The 19,626-nt window shown below is 41.3% G+C and overlaps 4 gene segments (V, D, J or C); all 4 read right to left on the minus strand.

Moving 5' to 3' along the window:
* Positions 1 to 4,323: 4,323 nt before the first annotated feature.
* On the minus strand, positions 4,324 to 4,784 carry LOC132869417 (immunoglobulin heavy variable 3-74-like). The segment is given in 2 exon segments: positions 4,324 to 4,634; positions 4,733 to 4,784. Coding segments are annotated over 2 exon segments (354 nt in total).
* Positions 4,785 to 8,123: 3,339 nt separating this feature from the next.
* On the minus strand, positions 8,124 to 8,589 carry LOC132869418 (immunoglobulin heavy variable 3-7-like). The segment is given in 2 exon segments: positions 8,124 to 8,437; positions 8,538 to 8,589. Coding segments are annotated over 2 exon segments (366 nt in total).
* A 1,752-nt stretch (positions 8,590 to 10,341) lies between these two features.
* LOC132869419 (immunoglobulin heavy variable 4-61-like) lies at positions 10,342 to 12,595 on the minus strand. The segment is given in 3 exon segments: positions 10,342 to 10,380; positions 12,162 to 12,469; positions 12,553 to 12,595. Coding segments are annotated over 3 exon segments (390 nt in total).
* A 6,287-nt stretch (positions 12,596 to 18,882) lies between these two features.
* Positions 18,883 to 19,378, minus strand: LOC132868338 (Ig heavy chain V region 914-like). The segment is given in 2 exon segments: positions 18,883 to 19,193; positions 19,292 to 19,378. Coding segments are annotated over 2 exon segments (351 nt in total).
* Between the last annotated feature and the right edge of the window lie 248 nt (positions 19,379 to 19,626).

Below are 19,626 nucleotides of genomic sequence, written 5' to 3' on the forward strand. Positions count from 1 at the left end.
ACTGCATTAGCCAAGTTGGGATTGTTAACTGGTGTTAGCTTCGCTAGTCACGTTCACCATGTTAGCCATACAACAGTTTCGAATCCATTAACTTTCATGTGGGATTAAATAGTATTCCTAAAAATAACTGCACCACAGAGTCTACGTTTTGAGGTGACGATCATACATTTCGCAGAAATTGCACTAGCATTTATGGCACTGTGAATGAACATTTACAGGGAACATGGTATTGGAGACAGGATCTTCAAGCGCGGGTGCGGGCACGTATGCTATTACATAGTCCACGGTACAAGTGTGAAAAGGTGTATCAAGCTTGCCGAGCCTACTGTGTGTTTTTGGCTGTTGACCACAATGTCGGAGTTGCCAGAAGGACATGCTGTCCTACATACTATGTGGACCTCTTCCCTCCCCTCTTCTGCTTGTGACCAATCTGACAGCAACATCTCTGGATCAATCTCCTCCTTGGACACAGCAAGTTTACATTCAGACGATTCCAGGCCCAGCTCTTCTCTCCAAACAGACACTGTCAAGAGCCCACTGAGAGAGGACAGGAAGTGGCCCTCTCCATTCCCCATCCCAAAACTCTCCTATGACATTGAGCTAAAATTGCAGAAAGGAAATGAGGTCTATGCAAAAGAAAATAAAGCTCTTGAGGTGAGCAGAGCTATAAAAACAGAAATTTTGGATAAACTTGCACAGGCCATTTTTGACCTCAGAGGAGGCTACCCTGCCAAAGATGAACTTGAATCAGTTGTATCTGCTCTGGTGCTCAAGTATCCATGCCTAAGAGACACAGACAGCATAACCGGTTACAATGCATGGCTTGTGAGTCTCAAGTACAAGCTTGGCAACTACAGGGCAAAACTGCATGAGGCAGGATGCAATGAGATGGACGTGAACAGTAAAAGGCGACAAGGAGATGGGGAAGATATCCCATTCACTCTCAAAAAAGCCAGAAGGGGAGAAGTGAATCACATCCCAGACGACCCTGACCACCATGATGATAGTACACTTGAAGAGGAGCGGCTTGCTCTGGTGGAAGAATTCAAGAAAAAAAACAAGAACACGGCCGAGATGAGGATGAAGATGAGTCTGACCTTTTCCCTACGCCATAAGGAAATTGTGGAGATGCAGCCTATGGTGTCTGAGGTCCAGGAGAGATGGCCTGCACTGTTTTCACCGAGGGAGGTAAGGATTAGAGGTCTGCGCGGGTCGGATTTTTCAGTCCCGCTCCCGCTCGCTCCCGCATTGTGCAGTCCCGCTCCCGCCCGCGCCTGCAAAGAATTATGATTTTTCAGTCCTGCTCCTGCCCGCGCCCACAAAGAATTATGATTTTCAGTCCCGCTTCTGCCCTCGCCTGCCATATTTTATCCCGCTCCCGCCCGCAAACCCCGCATGATGCAGACGTTCGCGTTATTTCTCAGGAAAGTTCTTGTCTTGACACAGCGTGATGGTGCCCCGCCCCCTACTTTGAGTGGATTTGAGCATAAATATCTACAGCTCACATTCACATTTGTTATTATTTTCCTTGTTTCTGAATTCAGCATGTAGTGTCTCTAATAATAATAATTAGTGCTGTCAAGCGATTAAAATATTTAATTGCAAATCGCACATTTTTGTCACATGAGAAACCATTGTAATTCTCTGATCAGCATAAAAAAGTGAATGGGCTTACTTTGTACCATGAGTGAAGTGATTTACTGCTTGAGTTAGTCTACAACTCTAATCAGAGAGACAGGTTACACAGTGACCGTAGGCTTGACTCAATGCTATCCCAGAAATCCTTCCTGTAATATGCAAATTTGGCCGCCTCTGATTGGACAGCCAAATTTGCATATTACAGGAAGGATTTCTGGGATAGCATTGAGTCAAGCCTACCGTCACTGTGTAACCTGTTTAAAACACATTTTTAGTTAGCGGGACTGCAGCTTATCACTGCTCCCACCTGCGCCTGCATATGTGCACTCCCACTCCCGCCCGCATATGTGCACTTCCGGTCCCACCTGCGCCCTCAATGAGCTTTCAAAATTTGTCCCACGCCGCACTGCTTTGCGGCGGGTCCCGCGAGTCCCACGGGACTCCCGCGGGAGTGCAGGGCTCTAGTAAGGATTTACCATTTGAAATGTTCTTATCCTATTGTTGTATGACTATTGAAAACCTGTTAAAATCCAGATTTCAGACACCCTTTTTCCTGGCATTGAAGTCATGTATTTGAACTTCAACTAAGGTTTAAACTGGAGGACAATACATTGTATCACAGAAATGAGTACACCCCTCACATTTCTGCAGATTTGTAAGTATATCTTTTCATGGGACAACATTAAAGAAATTTCACTGTGACACAATGAAAAGTAGTCAGTGTACAGCTTATATAACTGTTTCAATTTATTCACTCAAAATAATTCAGAATACAGCCATTAATGTCTCATCCTCTGGCAACAAAAGTGAGTACACCCCTATGTAAAAAATGCATAGAGGGGGTTGTGATCATCTTCAGTAGTCACAGTACATGTTGACATGCATGTTTCTTTGGGTGATCTTCAGCTTCCCAATGTTAACAGCATTAATTCAGCCCCCAACCAGTCCCACTACCATGCTTGACTGTAAGCATGGGACACTTTTCTTTGTACTACTCACTTGGTTACCGCCACACATGCTTGACTTTTCATTGTATCAAAGTTACATTTCTTTACTGTTGTCCCATGAAAAGATATACTTGCAAATCTGCAGAAACTTGAGGGGTGTACTCAATTCTGTGATACACTGTATATTTATGATACATTTGTTCATGAAGTGAACACAATGGAAATATCAGTCATTAAAAACGTTAACATTTTGGTCAGTGTTTTCCTTTGACAATTATTTGTAAGTGTCTTTTTTGCGCCAGTGATTTATTGTATGTTTTAAGGTACAGGTAACTTGAAAAAAACATCATATGAAATGTAGAAATACATGTTATTATAGCAAACATTTATTTGTTATTATAAGAAGAGTAACCTAATTTGGGTAACAGCAAAAATACGTTGGTTGAAATCAAATGTAAACTCAAATTTTCTAGGCAACATGATGCAAGAGAATTTTGAGTTGAGATGGTCAACAACAAGTAGTATGTTGGCTGAACTCAAATTTAAACTCAGAAATCCTTGTTGACTTAACAAGGATCTTTGTTGACTTAAGAAGGATTTTCTTGTTTAAATTTGACTTCAACCAACTTACCTTTTGTTGTTGACCATCTCAAAACAAAATTCTCTTGCATCATGTTGCCTAGAAAATTTAAGTTGAGATGGTCACTTTTTTTTTTTACAGTGCACGCAATATATGCTACACATTTATTGTCATTGTAGTAAATGAATGAATTTGATAAAGCACTCACAGGAAGCAGCTGCCAGCAGGAGCAGTCGAGATGGAGAGAACAAGGTGTGTGTTGTTTGTACTGGGGTCTTCTCTGTTCTCCAACGTTTAACAGAGACCATCAGACCACATAAATAGAGCAATATCCAGCCTTGGCGTTTGTATTTGCTTTTCTGCTGATGATGGGAGGAGAATCGATTTAAAATTTAATTAAATCATGAGGAGGAGATTCATCGAATGGAGAATGTGTGGCTTTTTAATGGAACAAATCTTTTCCATAACAGAAAGTTCTTTACCAACTTCAATACCAGATCAATAATAGAGGGAATTGTACAGAGAAACTTGCAACAAGGATTAGATACTATATTTAGGGTGATAATTATTATCTGTGCTTGAGGACATAAATTCCCCTCCTGCCCATGTCTGCATTTATTTTTATTTTATAATATTTTCTCACAAACTCTGTTAGTTCTTTTTCCCACAATATAAACACATTATGTCTTGAAACCACAGTGACGTGAACAAGGATGAAGAAACGTGTCAAGCAGCATCACATGAGCTCCCAATACACTGCCATGTTCATTTTTCTGGTCTTTTGTGGCTCCCACAAGCTTCATATCTGACCACATGCTCCTGAGACTTTATTAGAGCTTATTCCCCTCCTGATGCACACCTCAAAATTGGACTTTTCTGACAATTCTTTCTTTCTTTCTTTTTAAATGAAACATATTTCCAGACACATTGTTGGACATCAGTCTTCTCTCAGTCATTTTAACCTCAACATGTGGGGCAGATGTTGTCAAAGTAGAGAAAGAGCACCTCTCAGAGGACTTGAAGCAAAATGAAAAGCAGAATGTTCATGAAGATGTTCATGATAAATGACTCTGGGGTTCAGTTTCCTGCTGAGGGAATATTTACAGCTCATGAGGATGTGCTTGTGTAAGTTTTTGTACAGCTCTGGAGTCTGTTGTATCAGTGTGAGTCTCGTGCACAATAATAAACAGCCGTGTCTTCAGCTTTCAGACTCTTCACTTCGAGGTACAGCATGTTTTTATTGGTGTCTTTAGTGATGGAGAACTGGCCCTGCAGAGACTGAGCAAATGTCGTGCTAGTGCCAGTGTCAATGTAGCCGATCCACTCCAGTCCTTTTCCTGGTTTCTGACGGATCCAGTGCATCCAGTAGCTGCCCATTGAGAATCCAGAGACAGTACAGGACAGAGTGACTGACTCTCCAGGTCTCTTCACCACAGAAGCAGAGGAGGTCAGGGACTGTCCATAAGAATCTGGAAGAGAAGAGTATAACTTGGTAATGTTATCATGTTTATCAGGGCTGAATGGCTCTTTTTCCTCCCAATAATCTCATGAAAAATCTGAAACTTACATGAAATGAGTCCAAATAAAATACACTGTCCTGAAATCATCATTCTCTGAGTTCTGCTTCAGCCAGATTGAAAGTTTATGGGAGTGTTATCTATCACACAGCTCACTGGAAACTAGAAGAGCCAAGAACATGCTGTTTATACCCGACTCTATTTGAATAGGGAGTGTCCATGAGCACTTTGGATGGATTAAACCCACAACCACAGGCTGCTCAGTGTAGAGATGAGTGGATGATTAGAAGGTTCTACCGGTATGTGGAACCCGACAACGAAAGAGTTGAGAGTAAAACCATTTTTAGAAGCTGAGAACCCTTAATCATCCACAGAACCTTTAAACCATTTGAATGTCTCTGAATGGAAAAAAGGATATGATTTTATACAGTGTAACATCATACAGATTCACATTTCATAGGAAAAGTTTAAACAGGGGTTTATTTGTATAAAATTAGACTATTGATCAACTTCCTCATTTCAGTCCTTATGAATTTACCATGAAAACAGGTTCTCCAGAACAAAGAGCCTTATCTACTGATCAACACAGCACAGGTCGCTGAACGCTGGATGTAAGTCTGTTTAATCTGAGGGTCATGATTCACAGCAGGATGTGAGAAGAAAAATGGCCTGAATGTGCAGAGAGCAACAAGTTGAGATGGCTGAGTTTGTACAGACTGCCCTCTAGAGGCACAAAAGTCCTATTTTCAAAATATCCAGAACTGGAAGGAGAGATTTTAAAGAAAAAGGTTCAAATTTTATGCTTATCCAAAAAAATATCAAAAAGAAAAACATGAAAAATGACAGTCAACCATGTCATTTACATTTGGCCTATAACCTATAACACAGGAATTTGGAGAAAACATCATTAAACATTACTGAACAACAAAAACATTAGTCTAGAATGTTCATTTGCTCATCCAGGCATCATTTAGGCTCTTCCTCCATTCTGGTCTTTTTGCTCTGCTCTGCTCTGACTGCTCTGCCAATTCACCTAGGAGAAAGCCGACAGTATTAATTTATTTGAAATACTGAATCACATTTTAATTTACATTAAATGATTTTGTTGTAATAAGCCTATAACTTTTTATATAAAGGCTAATGCCATGGGTAACCACTCACCAGAGATGTTTTAGGCTAGGCCTACTTCTTATATTTCAGCCCTTTCCTGGCTACCTCCAAAAGTGCCTTATTGGCCAGGAACTTCTCGTACATCTCTGTGCAATCCTCTGTAAGGTTGATTCAGACCTGGAGCTCTGCCTTCACTGAGTCTACCTCGAGACGATTCCTTTCATTATGCCATGCAGTGGTCATTATGGAAAACACTCTTTCAGTATGAGCATTGCTGCAGGGAATGGAAAATAGGTAGGCACTGATGATCTTCAAGCTGTTCAGAGATACATCTGTCTGGGTGAAGAGTTTCAAATATCTCTCCTCAGTGCTCCAGTTCTCCACCTCCACAGAGCTGCTGACAAATTTCTCCACAAAGGAATACTCTTCATAGAGGTCATCCATTTCCACATCCACTCTGCACACCTTCACTGCTTCACAGAACTGATCAAAGAGGACTGCATGTTTCAGACTTAACTTGCTCACCTGGCTGTGGAAGCTCTGTTCAGAGAAGTCATATCTGTCTTGGAGATATTTGAGTGCCCTTTCGTAGACCACAACAAACTCAGCCTTGTATCTCTTGCTCAGATGTGGAGTGAGCTCTTTCAGCTTATTGTTCACAGTGAATCTGAAGTAGCTGTCTCGTTGTTTCCTCTCCAGTTGGTTCTGTAAATTGGTCATCAGGTGGTAGACGGAGGTGATGCAGAAGGATTTCCCTTCAAGTGCCTGAATGCACTCACTGAATAGCACCAATACATGGCTGAGGAAAAAAAAAAAGTACAGCTCATGCAGTGACTGCTCTTCATCTCCGAAGCACTCCCACAGGACTTTTGAACATGCATCCTCTCCCAGGCTCCTGAAGTAGCTTGAGAGTGGTCCCCAGTACTTCACAATCTTGTCCACAGCTGGCAGTAGAGATAGCCCCCGTGTCATCACATGTCGCACAATGTTGCATCGATCCATTTCGAGGAACTCGCAAAATTCCTGAAGGTGCGCTGTCCTTGTGGCAGAGGTGCTGAAATGGCTGTAGATTTTGAGGACAACATTTTCCACGTCCACACTCATTTTTGCTGTTGCGAATTTACTGGTATTGTGCAACAGATGTGCGAGGCAGTTGGCAGAACGAATGCCTTCATTTGCGTCATTTAGTTTCTGAAACACACTGTTATGCTTCCCGTAATTAACGCTGGCATTATCTGCTGTGTAAGCCGACACTTTGTTCAAATCCAGACCAGCGGATTCCAGCTTGCTCATTATTTGGTTGGCAAAAGCTGCAGATGTCTCGTCACTGTCATTATAAAAATCCATCAGGAAGTGTTGGACTCCCAGTTCGAAGTGGAAATATCTGAGAACTATCGGGAAACACTTGATTGCGCCCTTGTTCGAGGCATCTGAGGCGAGAGAAAAATACAGATCGTTTTCTTTTATGTAGTCGATGTGGGTGCGTGTGGAATATGGGGCTAACACATTCGAGCACAGCGCTTGTGCTTTCGTTCTGCCCAATGTCAATCCTTTGGCCACTGCTGAATCACTGTATACCTGCCTGTCAACTTTTGCAGAGCAGTCTAAACTCCTGTACGAGTGATGGTGTTTAATGGTGTGGAACAATTTAGTCAGCTCAGCAGCAGTGGTTTTGTCATCGATTGGGGTTGGTAGAGCTGGGGCAAAAAATGATACTAAAGATGACTGTCCAGCACTGCTGGCATTCTCTCTGTGGCGGTCTGTGTCCGCGTGTCTGGCTATCGCACATTTACCTCTGCTCCCCACATCAATGTCAATGCGACAGAGCTTGCAGAAGGCGAAGTGTTCTCCTTTTTGGCTCTTGCCGACAAAACGATGCTCTAAGCACCAAGCATTTTTAAAGGATGTCTTTCGTTTCGGCATGAGTATTGTTCAACAGCATGCGTGCCAACATTCATAGGTTTTTCCGTACAAACATTCGCACTGTGCGCGCAGCTCGGAGGAGCAAAAATCAGTCAATCGCGTGAGCGCAGCTTTTGAGTGACAGCAGCTTCCTGACAATCAGAGGCTGCAGAGGCGCCATCAGCTGCGTGCGCAGCGCGAATGTTTGTATACGAGAAATCCCTGTAGGCTATCTTTGCCTGTATGTCATTGCAGAATAGCAAGTGTAAATAATGGGCGGGGATTTGTGACGATTGATGCAACGGTGGCGGCTGAGGGTCCGAAATGAGGACAAAATGTAAAAAGTGAGGACGCGTGACAGACGTCCGGACAGACGGCTCTAAAACCGGACTGTCCGGACGAAATCCGGACGAATGGTCACCCTAAGTATCACTGTGTGTGTCGGGCGCAGTAATACACTGCAGTGTCTTCTGTCCTCACGCTGTTCATGTGCAGATACACCTGCTTCTTACTGTTGTCTCTGGAGATGGTGAAGCGGCCATTAACTGCACTGGAGAAAAACTTCCTATCACTATCATCCTCGATAGTTGCAACAAATTCCAGCCCTTTTCCAGGAGCCTGTCTGATCCAAGCCATCCATGAGCTCCCAAAGTCAAATCCAGAAGCTGTGCAGGTCAGTTTATGAGACTGATCAGGTTTGATGATCACTGAATCAGACTCAATCAGTGTCTGACTGCAGGAATCTGAAATACAAGAACACAAAGACAGGTGGTACAGTTAAAACGAAAAAAATAAAGAAGGGAAAAGATGTTATATTTTAATTGTGAAATCGATAAGACTAACATTGAATGAACATTGTGAGAGCAAAGTAACTCAAAACTCTGCCTCGTCCCATCTCAAAGAATTCAAATGATTCCTGTTGCTGTAAATGAACACAAACTGCAGGTGTGTTATTGAGCTGAATGTCTCGCCATAAATGGTTCAAACGCAGGATTTCATTTGCATGTCACGCCCACTGGAGACGTAAAAAAGATTCACAGAGGAACAGCCATGAAGAGAAAAAGTTGACAGTAAAACTCCAGCTGTGTTTCCTGCTGTCAAATCCATAACTGCTCGTTACTCATTAGATCTCATGTCCTTTTAGTGCATCACTGTGTATCACTGTAACACCCAGAAGAACATGAAGTTTTCTGATCATCACTGAACAACACAAACTTTACAGATTTTATTTTTCAGCTGTGTCTCTCATCCAGATTATCAGAGATAAATTGAATGGAGTTCCAGAAATAATTCAGTTCACAAATCATCACTGACTCATTCAGTCAGGAGCTCATGCCAACTTGCCTGTTGTTAAAGCTTTGTCAGGTCTATAATATGAAGATCCAAGGGCTGATTTTGCATGTGCCGAGGATGAGAGCGATGACACATTTTACAGTTTTTCAGTTCAGTTTAGTGGTTGTTTTTAATAATTGGTGAACATCCAAGTGACCTTCAAAGTTCTTGTAATTTCGTAATTTCCTTCATTTTCGAGATGGTTGTTAATTATGAATGAACATATTTGATAGAAAGAAGAAATGTTTTTAGTCACTGTCTATTTCAGTGTTTATAATATTGTTGAAGGTGTCTGAATTGATATGTTGAGTGTGTTACTGTTGTTATTGAGACGATGTCTCTGCTCCTAATCCTGAGAGATAAGACTTGTCTTTTCTCATTTCAGAAAAAAAAGCAAGTTTCATGAGTTTAACCTCAGGAGAAGTGAGATACTGCCCTCTATAGGTGCAGAAACATTTACACATTTATTTTCACTGTTCATGAAATATTCTGTGAAATGAATGAAAGGTTCAATCTGACGAATCTTTTATAATTTGAATACAGTTCTTTGATTAAAACTTCATTCCAATGAAATTTATTTAAAACATGAGGAGGAGATTCATCTGATGGAGAATGTGTGGCTTTTAATGGAGCAGAAGCCTCTTTATTAAATGCTATAATTTTCAATCAAATTTGAAAGTATCAGTGAAACAGGATTGATAAATTTTGTATCTTGTGGACATTTTGTTATACTGTACACTGTATGAGGTGTTTTTGTACAGGGATGTTGATTTGTCTCACTGTGGATCACGAGTGCAGTAATACACAGCTGTGTCTTCAGTCTGCATGTTCTGCCCTGTTAATGTTACTGTGCTGCTGGACATGTCTCTAAAATGGATCTTGCTCTTGAGTGAATCTTTGCTGCCGGTATCACTGGAGCTGCAGTACCAGCCGATCCATTCCAGCGCGTGTCCTGATGCCTGTCATATCCAGTTAGTACAGGAACTTGTGGCTGAGTATCCAGTGATCTTACAGGGGACTGAAAATGATTCTCCAGGCTTAACCACCATGACTGCAGGCTGAACCAGTTCAATACATTTAATTCCTGTGAACAACAAACAATTATTCAGGTGCCTTCTTTCTAAAGGAAATATGTCCACAATTATCTGTTTCTCTCCAAAATTCTCCACATACTTACCAGATGCAGCTGTTAACAGCAGGAGTACAAATGTTGAGAACATGGTTTGCATGGAACCTGAACCTGGAACCTCACTTCTCTTGAGTGCACCTCAAATATTTTATAGGGGGTTTGATTTGCATGACAGTGTTGAGGCTTTCATAAAGGCACAGCAGGCTTAGAGACATGAGGCATTTCCTGCAAATGGAAAAACACGTACACATTCACAAAATATAAGAGTTCCTGACGATTTACTGACTAATTCACCAAACAGTGTGGATTCTGCAGCCTGGTTCAATGAGACACTGATATAATCGATCTGTAAGGTCTTAGCTTCATAACAATGTTGTAGTTAGAGTTTATAACTTTAATGTAAATCCCAGGAGAACATGTTCTCATATTTATTCCACTCTCTCAGTCCTTCGAAGCTCAGCATATTGGGTAGATGTTGTGTGAATAGAGAAAGAGCGCCCCTCACAGGCCTTAAAGCTGAAAGAAAAACATCATATTCAGACATTTCTCATGTGGCTGCAGAATCAATATACAGGAGAAACTACAAGACCAAAGGTGGAGGAAACTTTCTAAATTTGACCGTTTGTCAAAAAAGGAAAATAATTTGCACTTTTCCTGATGAGAAACAGTTGCATTATTTTTCTCTGCCTGTTCAATAGCTTCTTGATGGCAGAGAATAGATTTATGGATGATTTACTCAACCTTCCTTTTTCTCCAGAATGCCTTTGGAGGAGAAACTAAAAGTCAGTGGACTAATGACACATTTTCTGATCAAATACAAATTACACAAAAGGACAGACAACAAAACTACACTTTTAGTGTTTTGTTGTAATAATATACTCCACATTATTCAGATGATGCCATGGATCTAAAAATAGCACAAACTATTCAAACTTTCTTGCAATGGAAAGAAAATTATGACTGAGAGGGCGTGGCAGTGGGGGCGTGGTCGAGCCCCAGTTTGTGACTGGAGGGCGAGGCCGGGGAAGGTCAGTGGCAAAATGATCACACCTGTGTCAAATTATTGGTCCGTATGTGTGTGTGTGTGTGTCTTTGTCTTTCAGTGCCAGCTGAGGGCTGATGTGGAGGGAGAAAGCGCCTCCCTGTGTGCTGTGTTTGGATGTGAAATCAGCAAAAAAGCTGAAATAAAAATTGCCCTGCAGTGAATCCTCCTGTCCCACTGCTTCAGTGTTTCACCACCCCCAAAAAAAGTGTTACAGATGGTTTACAGAGCTATAAGCACCGAGTTCATGATTGAAGTGAAACTCACAGGATGAAGCTGACAGCAGCAACAAAAATGGAAAGAACATCGTTGAACTAAAAGCAGTGCAAATTTATCCAGAGCCCACAGTGACTGAGGCTGATATTTCTCTATCTGTAGTTGGAAGGGGGGGAATTTGGCAGAAACATTTGCATATTGTGATGCTCTTCCATTCAAAACAGCCTGCTGGTTTCTGTCCTCAACAGGTTTTAATCATCAGAATGAAAAATGTTCTTTGTTGCTGAATTTGGTTTGTTTTAATGAAAAACTGAATGTAAGAATGATAATTATTCTCAATGCTTGAGGACATTGGGATCATGATCATGGAAAAATTCTACTTCAAAGTCATGACAAAATGCTCTCACACTTTCTCGCACATGATACACAAACTCTGATTTGTTGGGGGTGATTATAGTTATTTAATGATATAACAGTAGAACACGTTTTTGTCAGTGATGTGATTATAATAGTGTGTATTAATGTGTAGCAGTGTTAGAGATGTAGCACTGTGGTTTCAAATCTACACCACAAACGAATAAAAAAAATTAACATGAAACCCTGGTGAAATTTGTGGGATTATTTATTTTTTAGTTCGATGTGGATGGATAAGTTTTGTATCTTGTGGTCATTCTGTTATACTGTACACTGTATGAGGTGTTTTTGTACAGGGATGTTGTTGATTTGTCTCACTGTGTGGATAACGAGCGCAGTAATACACAGCTGTGTCTTCACTCTGCATGTTCTGTCCCCGTAAGGTCACAGTGTTACTGGAAGTGTCTCGAGAAACAACAAACTTGTCTTTCAGTGAATCTTTCTTATCAATGTTCCCATTATAATAAATGGTGTTGATCCATTCCAAAGGTTTTCCTGCAGGTTGTCGAATCCAAGCTGTTCCATAGTGGCTGCTGCTGTCAGTGATCGAAGCTCCAGACACTCTACAGGTGAGGGTTAAAGTCTCTCCTGGCTTTATCACCACTGAGTCTGGCTGGATGAGCTCAGTAGCACAGAACACATCTGTGAAAAGAGAAAAAGAAAAGGTTGACATGCTGAACTGAAAGGATCAGATGAACTCATAAAGCTTCGATCCAAACACTCACAGGGGGCGAGAGCCAGCAGCAGCAGTGGAGCTGAAGCAAACATGTTTGTGTTGAAGGAGGACGAATGAGAACCGCTTCCTCTCGAGATAAGCATGGTGCTAATATTACAAGAGGAGATGGAGATTTGCATAAACATGACAGACGAGCTGTGTTGAGTGCAGCTCTGCAGATGTTCATCACAGTCAAATCACGTCTCAATTTAACATCAATTTAATGTGGGAAATAATTAATTTATGATTATTACGAGTAAGATTTTTTTTTGTTTAAAATAATGGTTCATAAATAAATAAATGATGCAATTCTCCCTTCTTATTTTGGTTGTCATGAAAAATAAACTGAATTTTTGCCATAATACATCAAAATAATAATAATAATAATAATAATAATAATGAGAAAAACAAGCTTTTATATCATTATCAGCCCTGTTCAGAATTGCATGAAGACAGAGATCAATCTCATGTGTATGAAGATCCTAGTTTATGATTTTTAATGTTTATGATGGCAATGTCAAATCTTGAAGTTTCATTTATCGATCCAGAAGAGCAGTGCATCACTGAACCTCTCATTCTAATGGTGCTGGTTCTCAACTAATGAGTGACGTTATTTGTTGTCTTGTGGACTCCTGAACACAAATCATTCTGGTGTTGATCGGAGCATGAATTTAAACAGCTAAATTTGTGAGATTATTTTGTCTTTGTGCACCGTGTGAAGTGAAAATACTTTCCAGGCAACAAGAGGCACAATTCTCAGCTCCATCACATCTGTAGACGAGGAGATTTACCTCCAACTGATCAGAGCAGTTTAGAGAACTGGAATATGATCATCAATCAAGCTGTTAAAGCCAAACTTTCAATGTCCAAAGACTGACATTATGTTCAAATCATAAACTGTGATGTTCATACAGTATCACCTGACCTTTGGAGAGTCTGAATCCTGCAGTTACACTTCACCTCCTTCACATTAACTATGGATTGGAATGGAATGGATTGACAGATTATTCATGACGGATTAACTGTATATCCAGCTCAGGACAAGAAATGATTTCATGTTGACGCCAAAGATGAAACATGAGGTAGATTTCCCTTTGTCTTTGAAATACAGAGGGGTCTGAACCCTCTGAGCTCATTTATACCAGGTGTCCCTGGGGACAAGTGGACTGCAGGGAGATGAAAATGAACAGGGATGTTTTTGTACAGGGCTGCAGGGAGTCTGTAGTGCTGTGTGTCTCTGGCGCAGTAATACACAGCCGTGTCCTCGGTCTGAGAGTTTTGTCCTCTTAAATAAACTGTTCTGCTGGATGTGTCCTGGCTGAAACTGATCTTGTTCTTCACTGTATCTTTGAGATTCGTGCTACCACCACTACACAGATATCCAAGCCATTCCAAAGCTTTCCCAGCAGGTTGTCATATCCAGTTAATACAATAGCTCGACTCTGAGGTTTTACAAGAGATGGAGAACGACTCTCCAGGTTTCACGAGCACAGAGGCTGACTGAGTGAGCTCCACAGCACCAACACCACCTGAGAACAACAACAATAAAACATCATCAAATCATTTGCCCAACCAGGTATGAAATCTAAACTCATTCAGCCAACATGGAGACTTACAGAATGCAGCTGTGAGCAGCAGCAGCACTGATGAGAGCCTCGTTGTTTGGGATAAAACTGAAGTGAATTAAACTGTTCAGCTGCTCTCCTCCTCACCACACACACACTCACAATCACCAACCTCATATAAGAGACATCAGTGAAGGATTTGCATCAAACGCATCACATGACCTTGAAGACTTGGGTTTTAAAACTAAACACTTGCGTATCTCTGTGACCAACTGATTCAAGTTTCAAAGTGTTTCAAAGTGTTCATTGTCATATGCACAGTAAGGAACATGTCCTCTTGCACAATGAAATTCTTAGTCTATCGTCCACCATGAGTGCCAAATTACAACAATAAATAGGTGGAAGAAATCATAGAAAGTAAAGGCAATATAGGGCAAAATAAAAAGCAAAAAAAAAAACCAGTATATTACAAAATAAAGGTAATGTATTTACCTTTTTTTTTCCTTATTTACCTCAGAGCCAGTCACTGAGGGTGGGGTGCAAACCAAGTATGGACAGTTTATGGGTGAGTTTGTGGGGGATGACCCTGTTGAAGGCAGAGCTGTAGTCAACAAAGAGTCTTCTGATGTAGGAGTCTTTGTTTTCCAGGTGGGAGAGAGTATAATGGAGGGCAGCAGTGATGGCATCTGAGCTAGACCTGTTGGGCCTGTAGGCATACTGCAGGGGGTCCGGTATACTGGTTTGAATGTGGGCCAGTACCACTCTCTCAAAGCACTTTGAGATGAATGTAGTGAGTGCGATCGGCCTGAAATCATTCAAGCAGGTGGGTGGGCTCTTCTTGGGAAGAGTGACAATGGTTGTGGTCTTGAAGCAGGAGGGAACGGTGCTCTGGCTGAGGGAAAGGTTGAACATAGCAGTGAAAACATCAGCCAGCTCATTGGCACATACTCTGAGGGACCGACCAGGGATGTTGTCTGGTCCTGCTGCCTTCCTGAGGTTGATCTTCCTCAGAGCTTTGTGTACCTGGCCTGATGAGACTGTTGATGGGAGACTGTTGATGGTGGTGCGTTGGTTGGTGCAGGTGTGTGTGCCTCCTCTCTGTGCTGTAGCTGGAGGTCTCAAAGCGGGTGTAGAAAGTGTTGAGGTCATCTGGCAGGCTTTTTGTGGAGCTGATGGTGCCGGTCCTAAAATCTGTGAAGTGCTGCAGGCCTTGCCACATCCGCCCAGGGTCGGCAGTAGAATAGAAGCTGTCCAGCTTCTCTCTGTACTGCCTCTTCGCCACTGTAATGGCTTTCCTCAGTCCATACTTTGCCGCTTTGTACTCCATTTCATTGCCTGATCTAAATGCAAGAGAGTGAGCATGCAACATGCATCATACCTGACTGTTTATCCAGGGCTTTTGGTTGGGGAACTTCCTGATCTGTATGGTGGGCACGATGTTGCAGACCCTTATATTTCTAGAACAGCGGCTCTGACAGTAGTTTCAGCTTCAAGGTTTACAGAACAGTGCTTGTTCTAATATGTTTTCATTTTTAAATAATTTACACAGACACTTATATCATGGATGCTCCACATAAATTTATTTAAAACATGGGGAGGAGATTCATCTGATGGAGAATGTGTGGCTTTTAATGGAACAGAAGCCTCTTTATCATGTGCTATAATTTTCAATCAAATATTCAAGGATCAGTGAAATAGGCAATCAGGATTAAATGCTGAATTTAAAATGATTATGATTATCAATGCTTGAGGATATTGGGATCATGATTGTGGAAAAATTATACTACTCTTCAAAGTCATGACAAAATGCTCTCACACTTTCTCACACATGATATTACAAACTCTGACTGGTTGAAGTGATTACTGTTCCCGAATGATATGACAGTATACCAAGTTCTTGTTTGTGATGAGATTATCATAGTGTGTAGAATGTGAAGTGAAGCACTTGTACTCTGGAACTGTGGAAAAGCACTAAATATCTACCTAGGCTCGGTAGAGAGGTATGGCTTAAAAAATCTCACAACTCTGGAAAAAAAAAAAAAAAACTAATCAGGAAACACTTATTGAGAAGTGGAACAATTGGCAGATTTATTGAATATATACACCAGCTGTGCACTCCAGGCACAGCGTTAACATGGAAATGTTGTGACTGAGTCACAGACAAGAAAAGAAAAATTTAAAGAAGAGCTCGTCAAAATAAAATAAATAAGGATAATTCAGTCCTTAGTTCCCGAAAATATCAAAAATGTGTCCCCAATAAGAGTCCGTTCCTAAAAAATAATCCTATATAACAGTTCAAACTCAGGCTGAGTCAATGGAGTTAACTGGTCAAGAGTACTCTTATCTGGTATCAGTGATTCAAGTGGGTTCCGCTGAGGCAGTCACACAGCTGGCCACACCGCTCTCCTGACCATCCTCAAGGCCAATTTATGCTGACAACCCAGTCCTCGCAGACGTTGTCGCAGACAGCGTCTGCGTAGCCCCCCACTTTCACAGACGCTCTGTGCGCACCTCCCAAAAATTGTGACCACTGCAGAAGCCTCGCAGACAGCGTCGCAGACAAGAGGGCTCTGACTGGTCCACTCTACATCCGCTGTACACGCACTTCCGCTTCCCTACTTTCCCGGTTTGTTTTGTTTTCATGACCGGCATTTTTAAAAACACGAGCGAAGATGGAGCAGCATGAAGAGCGGTTGATTGAGGAAGTACATACATCTATACAACTCCAGATCTAGTCATTATATAAAAAAGTTCTAGTCATTATAAGTAACCGGAGGATAAACACTCCACTAACCACACCCACCAACTACTCCTAGCGACTTCCCGCCCCCTTGCGTTGTGCCGGTGAATAACATCGCGCACGCCTATACTCCCCGCTCAACAATAAATTACAACTGTCTGCGAAAAGCTATCTGAGAAAGCCTTGTCGCAAGAGCATGCAGAGGCCTTACGTCCTCGCTGGGCTTGGCTCGCCATCTTGGAATCTGTTTCTTTATCCACAAAAAAAACCCAGCCTACACAAAATGTAGACTCATGAGTGTTCTAATTCTGAGATCTCATTTCTTCATATTCTGTTACTCATTTCTGTAACCAGTATCCAAGGGTACATCCCTTTTTAACCATAATGTGAATAACTCATTACATTAACCCACAATGTTACAATATACAGTAAGCATTCACATTACTTTCTCCCCAGTGTAAAGAAAATGTATTGCATGAATTAAACAATAAATTTTCTAGTTCAATCTTAAGTGTGTATTGTGTCTTTTCATATATTGTTAATTGCTGTATCAACACCTTTTAACCATTACAACACTATTATAACATATTTACATTATTAGGAATGATATTTCCTTTTCTTAGCTTCAGCAAAAATATACACGAACTCAAAATGATTGCATATGCAACGCAGTTACAGTGAAAACCATCACCACTCGCTAACTGGCTTAAAGCAAGTGGTTTAATGTGAACAAATAAATGCCATGTTCCTTTCAGATTGTTCAGAACACAGTTCGGTGCAGTGCTGGCCACTGTATTAGGCAGCACGGCATACTAGAGCATTCACTAACTAGTCAGGACACGATGATATGCGGTATACCAAAGTGGGTAAAAACATTAACACTACTTCCAAATAGGAAGCGCAATTGCAAATGGGATAACTAATATAAAGGTTCATTATGAAAATAATACAATTCTATCTCATGCAATATACGCTGATATCTCATACGGTGATATCTCATGCAATATACGCTGCACATTTACTGTTATTGTTGTAAATGAATGAATTTGATAAAGCACTCACAGGAAGCAGTTGCCAGCAGGAGCAGTCGAGATGGAGAGAACATGGTGTGTGTTGTTTGTACTGGGGTCTTCTCTGTTCTCCAATGCTTAACAGAGACCATCACATAAATAGATCGATATCCAGCCCTGATGCTTGTATTTGCTTATCTGCTGATGATGGGAGGACAACAGATTTAAAATTTATTTAATTCTTGAGGAAGATATTCATCTTATGGAGAATGTGTGGCTTTTTAATGGAACAAATCTTTGCCATGACAGAAAGCTCTTTTCCAACTTCAATACCAGGTCAATAATAGAGGGAATTATACATACAGAGAAACTCACAACAAGGATTAGATACTAAATTTAGAGCGATAATTATTATCTGTGCTTGAGGAAATAAATTCCACGCCTGCCCACTTCTGCATTTATTTTTCTTTGCAATATTTTCTCACAAACTCTGTTGGTTCTTTTTCTCACAATATAAACACATTAGTCCTTGAAACCGCAGTGACGTGAACAAGGATGAAGCAGAAAACGTGTCACGCAGCATCACATGAGCTCCCAATACACTGCCATGTTCATGTTTCTGGTCTTTTGTGGCTCCCACAAGCTTCATATCTGACCACATGCTCCTGTGACTTTCTTACAGCTGATTCCCATCCTGATGCACACCTCAAGTTTGGACTTTTCTGACAATTGTTTCTTCTTCTTTTTTTTTCAAAATGAAACATATTTCTAGACACATTGTTGGACATAAGTCCTCTCTCAGTCCGTTTAATCTCTCAGTCATTTTATCCTCAACATGTGGGGCAGATGTTGTCGAAGTAGAGAAAGAGCGCCTCTCAGAGGACTTGAAGCAAAATAAAAAGCAGAATGTTCATGAAGATGTTCATAATAAATGACTCTGGGGTTCAGTTTCCTGCTGAGGGAATATTTACAGCTCATGAGGATGTGCTTGTGTCAGTTTTTGTACAGCTCTGGAGTCTGTTGTGTCATTGTGAGCCTCGTGCACAGTAATAAACAGCCGTGTCTTCAGCTTTCAGACTCTTCACTTCGAGGTACAGAATGTTTTTACTGGTGTCTTTAGTGATGGAGAACTGGCCCTGCAGAGACTGAGCAAATATTGTGCCAGTGCCAGTGTCAATGCGCCCAATCCACTCCAGTCCTCGTCCTGGTTTCTGACGGATCCAGTGCGTGTAGTAGCTGCCCATTGAGAATCCGGAGACAGTACAGGACAGTGTGACTGACTCTCCAGGTCTCTTCACCACAGAAGCAGAGGAGGTCAGGGACTGTCCATAAGAATCTGGAAAAGAAGAGTATAACTCGGTAATGTTATAATCTTTATCAGGACAGAATGGCTCTTTTTCCTCCCAATAATCTCATGAAAAATCTGAAACTTACATGAAATGAGTGCAAATAAAATACAATGTCTAAAAATCATCCTTCTCCGAGTTCTGTTTCAGCCAGATTTAAAGTGTGTGGGAGTGTTATCTATCACACAGCTCACTGGAAACTAGAAGAGCCAAGAACATGCTGTTTATACCCGACTCTATTTGAATAGGGAGTGTCCATGAGCACTATGGATGGATTAAACCCACAACCACAGGCTGCTCAGTGTAGAGATGAGTGGATGATTAGAAGGTTCTATGTGGAACTCAACAACAGAATGTTTCACGGTTAGAAAGAGTTGAGAATAAAACCATTTTTAGAAGCTGAGAACCCTTAATCATCCACAG

This window comes from Neoarius graeffei, chromosome 20, assembly GCF_027579695.1.
Source record: "Neoarius graeffei isolate fNeoGra1 chromosome 20, fNeoGra1.pri, whole genome shotgun sequence".
NCBI classification, from domain to species: domain Eukaryota; kingdom Metazoa; phylum Chordata; class Actinopteri; order Siluriformes; family Ariidae; genus Neoarius; species Neoarius graeffei.